General features: G+C 37.1%; 1 protein-coding gene across 5 annotated transcripts in view; it reads left to right on the top strand.

The window, feature by feature from the left end:
* Nucleotides 1-7,511, top strand: part of SESTD1 (SEC14 and spectrin domain containing 1) — a 163,868-nt gene extending 156,357 nt beyond the window's left edge. For 3 of the 5 annotated variants that reach the window (XM_043577191.1, XM_043577192.1, XM_043577193.1), the window contains one exon: nucleotides 107-7,511. In XM_043577191.1, coding sequence (XP_043433126.1) covers nucleotides 107-236 — 130 coding nt within the window. In that variant the 3' untranslated portion in view covers nucleotides 237-7,511. The remainder of the gene's footprint in view (nucleotides 1-106) is intronic. The other 2 variants (XR_006296875.1, XR_006296874.1) reach the window with 2 other exon arrangements.
* The last annotated feature ends 8,256 nt before the right edge of the window (nucleotides 7,512-15,767 follow it).

The following is a 15,767-nucleotide window of genomic DNA, read 5'->3' as shown; positions in this document are numbered from 1 at the left end:
TCACATAGATAATTTTTATGATAATCTTTGCTTCCTTTTGAATTTGCTATGGTCAGTGGATTTATATTAACCTGATTGGGGTTTTTCTGTTTCTTTTGATTTTTAGAACTGAACAATATTTTGGGAGTCCAAGTGACATGGCCTCCACCGCAGAACACATCAGAGACAGGATGAAACTGGTTAGTCTCAAAAGGCAGCAGCTGAGACATCCTGAAATGATGACCACAGAGAGCTAATAGCTACCAGCTTCCCACAAATCTGCAGTTCATAATCCCGCATGTCGTTGGCATACTACAGCATTAGCTGCAATACATTAAGATACATTTCACAGTCAGAATAAGCCTCATTTCTCTCCATTTTACATTTCTCTCTACATGTTAACACTTTGCAACTACCAAGGCATAATTATTTAACATGCTTTGAGACCATAGACTCCAAGTATCTTAAAAGAAGGAACTGTAAACATTGCACTGAAAACTTGCTTTAAAGCTTTACCTGACCTGTCAATTTGTAGATGAACAACTGATAATAAGCTTTGAATGGTGCTAATAAGAGTTTAGGAATTCTCTCTATAAAAATGGTTGACCTTTCTCCCCAGGTGATGTAGTAAATTTAGATAATAGTTAAATTGTTACTAGTAGACAGTGGTGTACTCAAAAATTTCACTTTGTAATTCTTCAAAAGTGATTATTTTTATTGTGTCAGTATGAAGAAAATCTTCAGATCTTTGATATATCATATTCATTAAAAGACAGTTTCCTATTTGTATTGATAATGTATTAAAAGTTGTTTGTGCTTAATAAAAAGCTTCTTTTAAACATCTTATTTAATTTGGTGATTATATCCTGTTTCCAGACATGAGTGCCTTATTTACAAGGGCATTCTTAGGATTGTGAGGCTGGCATAGTATTTGTTCTTTTCATGTTTGTTGCATGTATTTTAGCCAGGAAATTCATATGTAAGCATGTGTATATAATATGCATGTTTAATTTTGAGAAATAATAAGTTTAGATCTTAAAGAACTTAAAAGTAATGGAATACTATTTCTGATTGTTCTCTTCTTCAATTTGAAAAATGTTATCCAAATTATTACCTACCTTGAAGATGCTTTATCTTTGGGGAGGAGTATGGGGAAGAAGGCATACATAATTACTTAAGTGTAATCCTTTATATCAGAGGAATCTTACTGGAGCTAAAATAGCATTTGTCAATAAAATTTAATTTCTCATACTAGAAGCAAAATTCTGAAGTAGTCTAGTAACAAAAATTGTACAACTCTTTTAGAAATAAAATTTATAAAATGTTAGTGCTTTTAAGTTTATATTAAGTTTAAATGGTAAAATACGTATTTAATTTTTGTGTTAATTTTTATTTCAGAAAATGTTTTTGAAAAAGATTAAAAATACTTTTTTAGTCTGTGATCAATACAAAATTATGCAAAGAATTGTATGCTGGTTTCTTTTCATGTCTTCAGTGATGTTCATGTATCTTGCAATGCAAAAAAATCCCTCTGCACCTACCGATTTCTCCAGCCTTCTTCACTGCCAGACTTCTCGGAGAAATCCATATCCATTCTCCCTGCATCCTCACCATTCACTGCTCAGCACCTTGCAGCCTGGTGTAACATAGCACTTCAGTGAAACTCTTCTCAGTGTGCTCTCAGTTACTGAATTGAATAATTTTTTTGCCCTCTGTCTGCGTTCCTTGTCCTCTGTCTCTGCAACATTTATACCATTTAGCGGCCTTTCCTAGACAGTGTCTCCACCCTCGAAGATGTTATCCTCTGCCATAACCGTGAGTACAGTCACACAGCTCTTAACTTAAAGTGTATCTACTCAAATGTGCTCTCAGATTCTGTCTTCGGAATGCTTCTGGAGGTATCTCATCCTTAGGGTTTCTGTTTTATCCCAGCATTCTCTGTTACGTATCTGGTCCAAAATTCTAGACCCATACTTTCAACTACCCACTTGACATTTCCTAGATGAAGTATCATATTTTTCACCTTTCTTCTCTGTGAGCAGTTTTGGTTAAAGGTGCAGCCTTTTTTTATAGTCAAACATGCCAGAAAATCTGTGAGAAACTTCTGCCCCCTTTTTTCTTATGCTGCCACTGCTTCTGAAAACATCCAGGAAATTCTTTCTATATTTGATAATCCTCTCAAGTCTTTTAGGACTTAACTTCTGAGTATGGACTTTTGTGATTCTTCATTTCAGTCTTCATAATGGTGCTCACCACATGCTACAATTGTTTATTGATGTCTGTGCCTGCTACATTATAATCTCTTTTGAGGGAAGGAATCTTGTGGGACTCTCCTGTTCCCAGCCTTTTCCTCATATGTAATAGTTGCTTTACTTCTTCTGTATGTGAATGGTCTGTTGTAGGCATTAGTAATAGTCCCCCTTATATGATAGTCTAAAGTGTGTTTTAAATATATTTCTTAAAGTTATGACTGACTTATGAATGAATCTACTCATAAGGAAGTGATTTGGTGTTTCAGATACTTATATATTAGGTAATTTAGATACTTAGTCACACTCAATATCTATTCTACTGAACTTCATAGTGATTAGAGTGCTTTTATTAAGACTTTGCTAGAAAAGAACTACACTGTAAGTAAAGGGGCTCTTAGTTTTATCATCAACTCGACTACTAATTGTCCAGTGAGTTAGTTGTTAATATGCCTTAAGCTATTTGCCTACAGCAAGAGTAAGGCAGCATCTGGAAATGTTATTTGTAACTTGACTATTTCAGATGAAATGGAATATGCTTTTGACATGATATTGTTCTTCATTTGTAAATTTGCTGCTACTTTCTATATGTATATCTGTACATACACGTACAGTTATGATTGAAAACCCAACAATGCCCTAACGTGATTTTGTTTCGTAGCATCATAGTGTACTTAGAGTACACATGAAGGAAGTGACTGCAGTCTGTTTGAAATCATGAGTGCTTTGTACATCATAAATTGACGTTGGTCCACAACTGGAGGAAGAACCATCATTTCTACATGCCATCTATTGGTATATGCCACAACTTTCCACATCACTTTAGCTCATCTCAGGGAATTCTTGGAGTGTTCATTGGGCTAGTTTTGTTTTGTTTTTTGTTTTGGTTTGGGGGATTTTTTTTCCTCTTGCCTTCTTATTGTGTATTTGCTCCTCTCTTAGCTCAATATATAAGTTTTGACAGCTGTTCTTCACATGTCTGACCCAGCAGATGCAAAGATGGTACCTTGATTTCAGAAAAAAATTGACTTCATTCCCAGTTCCCATTGTTGGTAACACATTGCTGATGGTGATGAGACGGCTCACCCTGCCAGCCAGGATGATGATGGCAGGTCTAGGCTTCATCACTGGGTACAGGATTAGATACTGCTCTCACTTTATAGGCATTTAAATTAGCCAGGTTGCTGAGTGTTACCTAGTGTTGCGTGTTGTTTCATTACCCCATCAGTTGAAATATGGAGTGTGCTGTTTAGTTTATTATTGTTGCTGGCAGAATCTAAGGTGCACTGAACATGACAATTACTTTTCTGATAGTGCTGCACAAACCATACTCTCTGTTCTAAACCTATTGTAACCAGTGATGTGATTATGACAGTATATGAACGTATTTCATGATAGAATCAGAGGAAGAACTCAGAATCCTCTACTACATTGTACGTTCCCTGCCAGAGAGGTTGGAGATTGCTGTGTACTTTTCCCATAGTAAAACCCTGTGGTTACTAGGAACTGCACATGCTCTGGTTGCTAAGTTCTCCACATCCTAAACTATTGAAAATGATATGGGGAACTATCATCAGTAAATATCAGTGACAAGAGTTAGCGTGATTGAGATAACTTTGGTTAAATCCCCAAAAGAGAAATCCTCTAGAATTAAGAAGATGGGCTGAAACATACCTGCTGAGTTAACCTAATTAGAAAACTTTCCAAGGTTAACTCTCAGTTCTGAAAATAGAAAGCTTCAATTGAAGAAAATGGAAAATACACTCCTGGTATGGAGGGCAGCAGATACCTTGATGAGGCAAAATTAAGTACTGATTTAACATCTGATATTATGTGGCTTCATTGTGTGCTATAGAAATGTCTGCGTTTAGCCAAGAAGCATAAATAGTGGCAAGAATAGTAAAGATCATAAAAAAACTAAAGTAAGAGCTGTACTGAATATAATGGAAAGAGTGGAGTTTGAATATCTGAGTTCAGAATCTGGCTTTGCCATTTACTGACCTTTGTAAAAATTACTCAACTTTTCTGCGTCTATAAATACAATCATACTAAAAAAAATGTGTTGAAAATTATGATGTTATCCAAAGTGGAAGGAATTATTACTATAATTATATTTTCAGAATGGAAAATAGAGCATTCTTTAATCTTGCTCTTTTCTCAGATGACGAGCGTGGAGTTGTGGGAGACATGGCACATTGTTTATGCTCACCTCCCTGAGCTCCATTTCCCCTACATTCAGAATTACATACTGGAAATACTAAGGGTGGAGTTGGTGAGCTCATCAGTAAATAACAGGACTCCTAAATCTGACAGATTAACTCTTTTATGGCAGGATGGTAGACCAGCGAGATGGAAGACAAGTGAGGAGTATCATCTACTTTGAGGTTGACAGGACATGACAGAGTGCCATTAAAAAATAAGTAAAAGTAAGTAAAAGTCATACTCAGAGTGGATCTCAGAGAGTTAGCATCTGCCTGTAGAAACAACAAAAGCAGAAATCTGTTAAAGTATCCTAAAAAAAGAGGTTAAAAGCATGACTTGAGACCACCATTAGTTCTGCTGTAGCTAGAGAAGAGCAGTCTTGATAAACTTGGGCAGTGATAATAACAAAGACTGGTCCTGTAATAGAGACTGCTAGAACTAAGGATGCTCTGTGAAAGAGCATAAATATAGAGCAGTGTGTTTTAAGACTGAAAAACGTTGACAGAGATGATGCTAAATTACCCAATTGCAATATTTTAGAGCAAACTTGAAAACTTGGCAACACTAGTCCGTGTGCTTCAAGAAAAAGTAGAGCCTGTACTAGAACATGAAGTACTTAGAGATCAAAGGAAAGTCAGAACTGTGACTAAATATTTTGAAAGCAGTGAGTAAATTTTTAAAAGAATCAAGATTATTTTTGTTAACTCTTATGAGAGTGTTTGTGTGTGTGTGTGTGTGTGTGTGTGTGTGTGTCTATACAATTATATAGAAATTCTTAGCAAATAACTAAAAATAGTTACCAGCCACTAGATAATAAGTGCAGTGTTGTTACAGATTTTAAGTTAGGCATGTGGAAAACTACTTCTGACAAAAGGCTATTGGAGTCTGAGGCCAGTCTTAGTGAATCTGAAGGAGTCACCTTAGAAGTATTTACAAGTCACATGCCATCACTTTAGGGCATCCCCCCCAAATAAGTCCTTCTTTGAAGAGACAGGATAATCAGATGTCCTTCCACTCAGAACATAGGGACCTGTGTGGTATGATCAAACCTCACATAGTGTTTTGGGTCAGCACATCTTTTCTATTATAGTTTGCCCTAGTTCTTTTTTAGTTTAGAAGTCAGGTAAAAGTTTCTGTGCTTGATATTTCTCAAGAATGTTTCTTCTATCTTAGCTCTTACGTTAGTCTACATCGCCAACAAATTCGCTCAGAATATATGGTCGATAATATGTATTCTATTTTTAAAAGGTGTGAGGGGATCAAAATGTCACTGACAGTTTTGAGCCAGTGTAGATCTGAGCTGATTCCTCACCTCACACTCAGGAATATCTTTTCACAGGCTCTTAAGTTTCTAAATTGACACTGGTCGGAAGAATCTGATGATTATCTTACTATGAGATCAATAATGAAATTTTCAGTGGCATTGTTTGGTAAGTGTTGCACCCTCAAATTCTCCAACATTTTATAAAACTTTTCAAACATAGAAAAAAGTTAAAATTTTACAATGTATTCATCACCCACGTGATAGTTAGCATTAGCTATGCTTGTGTTATACTTATCCACCCATCAGTTCATCAATCCAAATTATTTTTTATGCATTTTAAGTTGCAGACAGATTTACATTTCCTACTAATAACTTCAGCATACATATCAACTGGAACTCAATAATATGCTTACCACATTTTTAATGTAGAATTAGCATACAGTGAAATGCATAAATCTTAAGTGTGCATCACTGAGTTGTGGAAAATGTATACAGTGCTATCAAAATGTAAAGCGTTCTCAGAAAATTCCCATTTTGCCTTTTCCAGTCAATCCTTGACCCCACACCCTCCCAAGGCAACTACTGTTCTTTTGTCTACCACAAATCAAAATTTGTGTGTTCTAGATCTTTATGTAAATAGAGCCACACAGCATGTAATCTTTCTAGAAGCCTCTTCACTTACTATGTTTTGGAGGTTTATCCATGTTAGGTGTATTAGTAGTTCATTCCTTTTTATTGCTGAGTATTCTTCCATTGTATGACTATATTGCAGTATATCCATTTTCCTATTTAGGAATACCTGGGCTGTTTCCAGCATTAGTAACTATAAACAAAGCTGCTATGATTATTCATAGGTCTTATGTGAATGTAGGCTTTCGTTTCTCTTGGATGAATACCTAGGGTTAGAATTTCTGTGTCATAGGGTAGTTTTAAAAGAAACTGCTATACCTTTTTCAATGTGGTTATAGGGTGTCCTGGATTTTCACTCTATTTTGGATGTGTAGAAAGGTGTAAACTATTTTTATGATCCATGTTTGAAATATTAGAAGTGGGTTTGTGATAGAAATGGCATTGTTAACATGGTTGGCAGTTGGTGTTTTTTGAGAGAAGAAATACCTGTCTGCCCCAAGTAGCTCCCCAACGGGTATATATGCCTGAAATTTTAGCATTAGTTTCACTTCTTGAAAGATTCAAGCACTTCCCAAGTATGGTGATACATTAGCTAGAAGAAACAGCACTGGTTTGTTTATGTTACTAACTTTGCCACCTGTTTTCAATAAGTGAAATAAGACCGATTAAACAGAAGATTATTTCTGTTCAATTGGGGTAGAAGGGGTAGTCAAAAACATATGCTACTAGTCTGTCTTGGGTACAGCAATCTGAGACAGAACCATCTGGATGGGATAGCCCCCCCAATTGGTCAAGAAACCAGAAAACAGGGTGGGAAGAATTCTACCTCACTGTTGTGATAGGGGATAGCTATGTTTTTTGCAGGACATTTTAGCCTTTACAAATCATATTTTCTGTGTTTTTTGTTTGTTTAGCACCACCCAGCTGTAATTATTTCACACCCTAGTGACTTTGTTATTCACTGTTCTTTTACCCTTCCTCCCTGTTAAATTACATAGAGCAGTCACCTGTATAAACCTGTAAAATTATAATCATATGTATGTTTCTAATGCCTGTGTTCAAAGATATTTATGTATGGTTCATCCAGTCTTTCCTACTCAATTTTTAAGGGCTGGGATATTTGGCCTCTACTGTAAACCCCTATAATGTTCCACACATTGTAAATGCAATAAAAATGTTAAAAACTATTATTAATGGCAGTATATTTTGATATGTAGTTCTTTGATACGTTATCACTTTGGACAATAAGTTTGGTTTCTGTTAATAAAGATTGTTCATAAAATCTAGGGAGAATTAAGTCCTACTGGTCTGTGTAACAATCTGATGAATTCTGCATCTTTGAATCTATTTGAATTGTATTCTGTAAATTTTTTCTAACAGTATTTTCTAAAATATTTGATTAAAACAAAATGTAACTTCTTTATTCTGAAATAATGTGGAGTCCTAGAAGACAGAGGCTAAATACCCTTTCCCTTGGCGCTTCTCATTCTCTGTCCAACAGCCCCCTATCCCGTCTTCCCATAGGTTTGGCACAGAAATTCAGGGCTTCCTTTAAATCCTACATTGTCTGAAATTGTTAGGTTCTTACCACAATAGGTAGTGGTTAAATTTCCTTTGATCTTACCAAGAAGTCCATTTTTACAATTTAAAAGGTGAATATGTATTCGAGGCTGGGGAAAGCATTTTAGAACAAAGTTAGCTATATTTAAAATAACAAAATTAATCATATTATGCTATAAATAATAGCAGCTCCAGAATGGCTACCAGGAATTTAGAATTGGCAAAATTTGGAAATAGGCAAACCTTAGACCTTGTCCATTGAAGTTAAGTACATTTGGATGACAGTTAACATATAAGCAAATATATATATAGAAAGAATGAGCACCTGGATGGCTCAGTTGGTTGAGTGTCCAACTTCATTTTGCCTTAGGTCATGATCCTAGGGCTGTGGGATCAAGGCCCGCATCAGACTCCACATTGAGTGTGGAGCCTGCTTAAGATTCTTTCACTCCCTCTGCCCCTATCTCCTGCTCATGCTCGCTGTCTCTAAACAAAAAGAATGTATCTTTATTTTTAATATTTTCATTTTACTACAGTATTCACCACCATCTTTAGATTTCACGTTAGACACTTGATGTATTCACAAACCTGATCCACCTTCTGTGTAAAATCTCCAAAATATTCGGATAATCCTAACTCTTATGTGAAAGTCAAAATGAGCACAAGAACTACCCAGTTTTTGCCAGGTCTGAAAGGAAGAGAATTACAGTGATAGAAGTCAAAGTAACAAAAAATAGATGGAAAAACCGGAAAAGTGAATAGTAAGCATAAAAGCTTATTTGTGACCATGATTAAATAAAATGTAATTATTAACAAACCATATTCCCTTTTTAAATAGCCTTGTACTATACCAGACCCTAACTTAGCTACCTTTGGAAGCTTACCTTCCAGTTTAGTTACTTTGATAATTTAATATTAAGGGTCTAGTCTTAAAAATATTTAGTTATAAGGGTTTATAAGAATAAACAGTTGGAGGTGGGTGGGTGCCTGGGTGTCTCAGTCGGTTAAGCATCTGACTGGTGATTTCAACTCAGGTCATGATCTCAGGATTGTGAGATTAGCCCCACGTCAGGCTCTGTGCTGACAGCATGGAACCTGCTTGGAATTCTCTGTCTCTCCCTCTCTACCTCTCCCCCTCAAAATATTTAAAAAAACAAAAAATCGAAACAACCCAAGTATTTAAATAAATTTATCCCACAAGAATATTCTACCATTGAAAATGTCATGAAAGTTTACTAATTGAAATTGGTAGAAGTCTGTTTGAAAGATATTCATGATACATTACTGAGTGAAAAAAGGCAGGTTCCAAAACTATGGGAATATTATCCTTTTTTAAAAATAAAAATAGATGCTTGCAGAACTTCATTAAGTTACATTTGAGATGTGGAATTAAACCATTGTAGTTTTGTTTATTTTCTAATTTTTCAAAAATGGGTGTTTTAAAAGTACTTCTGAATATAAAATGGCTGCCAAGTATATTCTTATATCCTGAAATCTCTGTTGCAACAAGAATTCTCAAGATGAGGCTATAAAAAGTTGACCTTGGGGCACCTGGGTGGCTCAGTCAGTTGAGCCTCTGACTTCAACTCAGGTCATGATCTCATGGTTTGTGACTTCAAGTCCCGCATCAGGCTCTGTGTGCTGGCAACTCAGAGCCTGGAGCCTGCTTTGGATTCTGTGACTCCCTCCGTGCCCCTCCCATGCTCACTCTCTGTCTCTCAAAAAATAAACAAACATTAAAAAAATAATAAAACTGACATCTGCAGGAGAGGTTAAGATGGCAGAGGAGTTGAGAGACCCTAGTCTTGCCTCATCCCTTGAACACAGCTAGATAAATAAATAGATAAATAAATATCAAATCACTTTGAACACCCAAGAAATCGGTTTGAGGACTGGGAGAGCAAAACTGCATGACTAGAGGCAGAAAAAACCCTCCACATCATGGAAGTTAGGGCCTGCAGGGAGTTGACTTGGGGGAGAGAAGAGCTGCAGTGCTGCAAAGAAGAGGAAGCCCTGATCATGGAGAGAGGAGCGAGAGAGAGAGAAAGCATACACAGGAATTGCACAAGAAAAAGTCTTCCCCAAAACCACTGACCGGGAAAGGGAGAGGGGCTGAATACTGCAAGTTTTTATAAACAGCAGAGTGCAGAGTCTGACGTTTTGGAAGTCCGTGCCATCGCTGGGATTGTGCCTGGTGGGCTTGGTGGTGCTCTGGTGGGGAAGGAGGGTGGACACCCAGGAGCTGACAGTGTGGGCTGAGGATCTCCTGGGTTACACAGTGAGAACCAGTTCCCCTGCTTGGAGTGCTTTTGGGAGTGGCGGCACAACAAAGACACCAGCTGAGGGCAGCAAACCTTGGTGCTGGTTTTTAGCTGCACTTCACTGTGAACTCTGAAGCACCTCACAGTCACACAACTGATTTCTGGGACAAGCCAGCACCAGCCATAGTGCAGCAAGAACCCCAGAGGATCAGCATGGTCCACACTGTGCAGACCTCTAAAATTTGGAGTTTTGAAACCCAGCCACCTGCCTGAAGTAAAACACTGGAGTGCTTTGCCACCGGACAGGCAGATAGCTCAAATGCAGGCAGGGTGAAGGCAGGGATCTGGAAGAAGCTGACGACCCAGAGAGGTGATTATTTGCTCTTCTGTGAGGACTTCCTGAAGAGTGGTGGGCACAAAATCCCCACTCCAGGGATAAGAGGTCAGAGTGATAACATTTCCCCTCCATCCATCAGCACTGACCAACTTCAGGGAGCAAAACAGCGACACCAGTGAAGGCTGGACACCTTTAACACCAAACGCCGCCCCCCTGTACCCTGCAGGTGCATCTCCACCAGGGCAAGTCCGCCTGAGAAGACCCCTCCCCAGTAAGACCAGACAAACCCCTCACACACACTAAGTCTAATCATAGAGTGCTTCAAAGATTTTGGCTGTAGGGGTACTAGGATCTAGCTTCCATTTTTTTAATTAAAAATGTTATATTTAATTTTTATTTATTTTGGATCTAGCTTATTAAGTGGACCAAACCACACCTGGGATCTAGCTTTTTTTGTGTGTGTGTGTGTAGGGGGCGGGTGGCGGGGGGACCTCTTAATATAGCCATTAATCTCAGGAGCAGGAATGCAACAGGGTTTTCTAACAATCATACACACATACAAAGTGACCCAGTCAAGGGGGACCTAGGTGACTCGGTCAGTTAAGCATTTGACTTTGGCTTAGGTCATGATCTCATGGTTTGTGATTTTCAGCCTCATGTCAGGCTGTGTGCAGACAGCTCAGAACCTGGAGCCTGCTTCGGAACCTGTGTGTGTGTGTTTCTCTCTCTGCACCCCTCCCCTGCTTGTGTGCTCGCTCTCTCTCAAAAATGAGTAAACATTAAAAAAAAATTTTAAATGTGACCCAGACAAAATGACAAGACAGAGGAATTCACCCCAAAAAAGCAGGAAGAAGTCACATCCAGGGATTTAATCAATACAGATAAAAGTAAGATGTCTGAACCAGAAAATAAGTAATCATAAGGTTACTAGCTGGGCTTGAAAAAAAACATTGAAGATACTAGAGAATCCCTTAGTACAGGGGTAAAAGGACTAAAAACTGGTGAGGCCAAAATTTTAAAAAGCTATAATGGAGATGCAAAATTGAATGGATGCAATGGCATTGAGGGTAGATGAATCAGAGGATCGAATCAGTGATATAGAAGATAAAATTATGGAAAATAAGATGAAAAAAAAAGAGGGACAGAAACGTATTGGATCATTAATGTAGACTTAAAGAACTGAGTGACGCCACAAAATGTAATAATATTTGTTCATAGGAGTCCCAGAAAAAGAGAAGAAAAAGGAGCAGAAGGTTTATTTAAATTATAGCTGAAAACTTACCTAATCTGGGGAAGGAAACCGATATCAGAATCCAAGAAACACAGGGAACTCCCATTAAATTCAACAAAAGCCGGCCATCACCAAGACCTATCATGGTCAAATTAAAAAAAATATACAGACAGGAAAGAATCCTGAAAGCATCCAGGGAAAAAAAGTCCTGAACCTACTAGGGAAAACAGATCAGGTTTGCAGCAGATCTGTCCACAGAAACTTGGCAGGCCAGAAGGGAGTATCCTGATATATTTAACATGCTTAATGGGAAAAATACACAGCCAAGAATCCTTTATCCAGCAAAGCTATCATTCAGAATATAAAGGGAGATCGAGTTTCCCAGCCAAACAAAAACTAAAGAAGTTTGACTACTAAACCATCCCTGCAGGAAATTCTAAGGGGGACTCTTTGGAGAAAAAAAGACCAAAAGAACAGAGAACATCACCAGAAACACCCAACTTTACAGGTAACATAATGGCACTAAATTCATATCTTTCAATAATCACTTTGAGTATAAATAGACTAAATGCAGTCAAAAGATATAGATATGGTATCAGAGTGGATAAAAAAAAAGCATCTATATGCTGCCTACAAGACACTGATTTTAGACCTAAAGACATCTGCAGATTGAAAGTGGGGAATGGAGAATCATCTATCATGTTCATGGATGACAAAAGAAAGCCTGAGTAGCCATACTTATGTCAAACAAACTAGATTTTAAACAAAGACTGTAACAAGAGATGAAGAAGGGATTTATATCATAATTAAGGGGTCTATCCATCAAGATCTAACAGTTATAAATACTTATGCCCTCAACTTGGAGGCACCCAAGTATATAAATCAATAACAAACTCACTGACAATACAATAACAGTAGGAGACTTCAACACCCCACTTCTAGCAATGGACAGATGAAGCAGAAAATCAACAAAGAAATAATGGCTTTCAATAACACATTGGACCAGATGGATTTAACAGACATATTCGGAACATTTCATCTTAAAGCAGTGGAATACACATTCTTTTCAGGTGCACAAGGAACATTCTCCAGAATAGATCATGCACTGTGTCACAAATCATCCCTGTACAAAAAGATTGAGATCATACATTGCATAGTTTCAGACTGCAATGCTATGAAACTTGAAGTCAAGCACAAGAAAAAATTTGGAAAGACCACAAATATAGAGAGATTAAAGAACATCCTACTAAAAGATGAATGGGTTAGCCAGGAAATTAAAGGAGAAATTAAAAATTACATGGAGGCAATTGAAAATGAAAACACACAGTCTAAACCCTTTGGGATATAGCAAAGGCGGTCCTAAGAAGGAAGCACATTGCAGTACAGGTATACCTCAAGAAGAAAGAAAAGTGTCAAATAAACAACCTAAACGTACACCTTAAGGTACTAGAAAAGGAACAGCAAATAAAACCTAAAGCCAGCAGAAGAAGGGAAATAGTAAAGATTAGAGCAGAAATAAATGATACAGAAACAAGAAAAAAGAACAGATTAACAAAACTAAGAGCTGATTCTTTGAAAGAATTAATAAAATTGATAACCCCCTAGCCAGACTTCTCAAAAAGAAAATATAAAAGACCCAAATAAATACAATCATGAGTGAAAGAGGGAGAGATCACAACCAATACCACAGAAATACAATTATAAGAAGATATTATGAGAAATATATTGGCCCCCAAAACTGGGCAATATGGAAGAAATGGACAAATTCCCAGAAACATACAAACTACCAAAACTGAAACAAGATGAAATAGAAAATTTGAACAGACTCATAACCAGCAAAGAAATTGAATCAGTAATCAAAAAACTCAACAAACAAAAGCCCAGGGAGAGATGGCTTCCCAGGGGAATTCTACCAGACATTTAAAAAAAAAGTTAATACCTATTCTTCTCAAACTGTTCCAAAAAATCAGAAATGAAAGGAAAACTTCCAAACTCACTCTACAAGGCCAGTATTACCTTGATTTCAAAACCAGACAAAGATTCCACTAAAAAACAGAACTACAGGTCAATATCCCTAATGAACGAAGATGCAAAAACTCTCAACAAGATACTAACAAATCAAATGCAGCAGTGTATTAAAAGAATTATGCACTGCAATCAAGTGGGATTTATTCCTTGGCAGCAGAGGTGGTTCAGTATTCACAAATCAATCAGTGTGATACACCACACTAATAAAAGAAAGGATAAGAACGGTATGATCCTCTCAATTGATGCAGAAAAAGCATTTGACAAAACACAGCATCCAATCTTGATAAAAACTTTCAACTAAGAAGGTATAGATGGAGCATACCTCAATATCATAAAAGCCACATACGAAAGACCTACAGCTAATACCATCCTCAATGGGGAAAACCTGAGAGCTTTTCCACTATGGTCAGGAACAAGACCTGGGTGTCCACTCTCTCCATTACTGTTTAACATAGTACTAGAAGTCTTAGCTTCAGCAATCAGACAAAAAGGAAGAAAAAGCATCCATATCTGCAAGCAAGAAGTCAAACTTTCACTATTTGTGGTTGAGAAAATGCTCTATGTAGAACACCTAAAAGACTCCACCAAAAAAATTGCTGGAACTAATACATGAATTCAGCAAAGTCACAGGATATGAATTTAATGTGCAGAAATCTGTTGCATTTCTATACACTAAGAATGATGCAGCAGAAAAAGAAATCAAGGAATCTATCTAATTCACAATTGCATCAGAAACAATAAGATACCTAGGAATAAACGTAACCAAAGAAGTAAAAGATTGTACTCTGAAAACTATAGAACACTTAAGAAATAAATTGAAGAGGACATAAAGAAGTGGGAAAAAAATTCCATGCTCAAGGGATTAGAAGAACAGACATTGTTAAAATGTCTATATGACCCAAAGCAATATATACATTTAATGCAATCTCCATCAAATTAACACCTGCATTTTTTGCAGAGCTAGAAAAAACAATCCTAAAATTTGTACAACCCCCAGAGACGCCAAATAGCCAAAACAGTCCTGGGGAAGAAAGGCATCACAATCCTGATTTCAAACTACATTATAAAACTATAGTAATCAAAACAGTGTGGCGCTATCATAAATGTAGACACATGGACCAGTGGAACAGACTTGAGAACCAGAAGTAAACAGCTATATACTTAAACAATACTTAACAAGGAAGTCAACTAATACTTAACAAGAAAGCTAAAAAGATTCAATGGATAAAGAATGGTCTTTTCAATAAATGGCGCTGGGAAAACTGGATAACTACATACAGAAAATGGAATTGGAGCCTTATCTTACACCACTCACAAAAATTAACCTGTAATAGACTGAAGACTTAAACATAAGACCTGAAACCATAACACTCCTAGAAGAAAAAACCTAGGGAACAATCTCCTTGACATTGGTCTTGGCAACGATTTTTGGATATGGTGGCAAAAGCACAAGCAGCAAAAGCAAAAATCAGTAAGTGGGACTGCATCAAACTTTTAAAAAGCTTTTACACAGAAAAAAAAAATCAAAATGAAAAGACAACCTACAGAATGGGAAAAAGTATTTGCAAAGCATATATCTGATAATTGGTTAATATCCAAAGCATATAACCAAAACAAACAACCCACAATCATACAACTCAATAGCAAAAAAAAAGAAAAAAAATTCCAATTAAAAAATAGGGGAACTGTGGGGCGCCTGGGTGGCTCAGTCGGTTAAGCGTCTGACTTCGGCTCAGGTCACGATCTCGCGGTCCGTGAGTTCAGGCCCCGCGTCGGGCTCTGTGCTGACTGCTCCGAGCCTGGAGCCTGTTTCAGATTCTGTGTCTTCCTCTCTCTCTGACCCTCCCCCGTTCATGCTCTGTTTCTCTCTGTCTCAAAAATAAATAAACGTTAAAAAAAATTAAAAAATAGGGGAACTGAATAGACATTTTTCCAAAGAAGACACACAGATACAGATACATGAAAAGATGCTCAACATCACTAATACTAAGGGAAATACAAATCAAAACAAATGAGATATCACCTC

The sequence above is a fragment of the Prionailurus bengalensis genome, chromosome C1 (genome assembly GCF_016509475.1).
Source record: "Prionailurus bengalensis isolate Pbe53 chromosome C1, Fcat_Pben_1.1_paternal_pri, whole genome shotgun sequence".
In the NCBI taxonomy this organism is placed as follows: domain Eukaryota; kingdom Metazoa; phylum Chordata; class Mammalia; order Carnivora; family Felidae; genus Prionailurus; species Prionailurus bengalensis.
The sequence above is the reverse complement of the archived record's forward strand: the minus strand, read 5'-3'. Positions and strand labels throughout refer to the sequence as shown.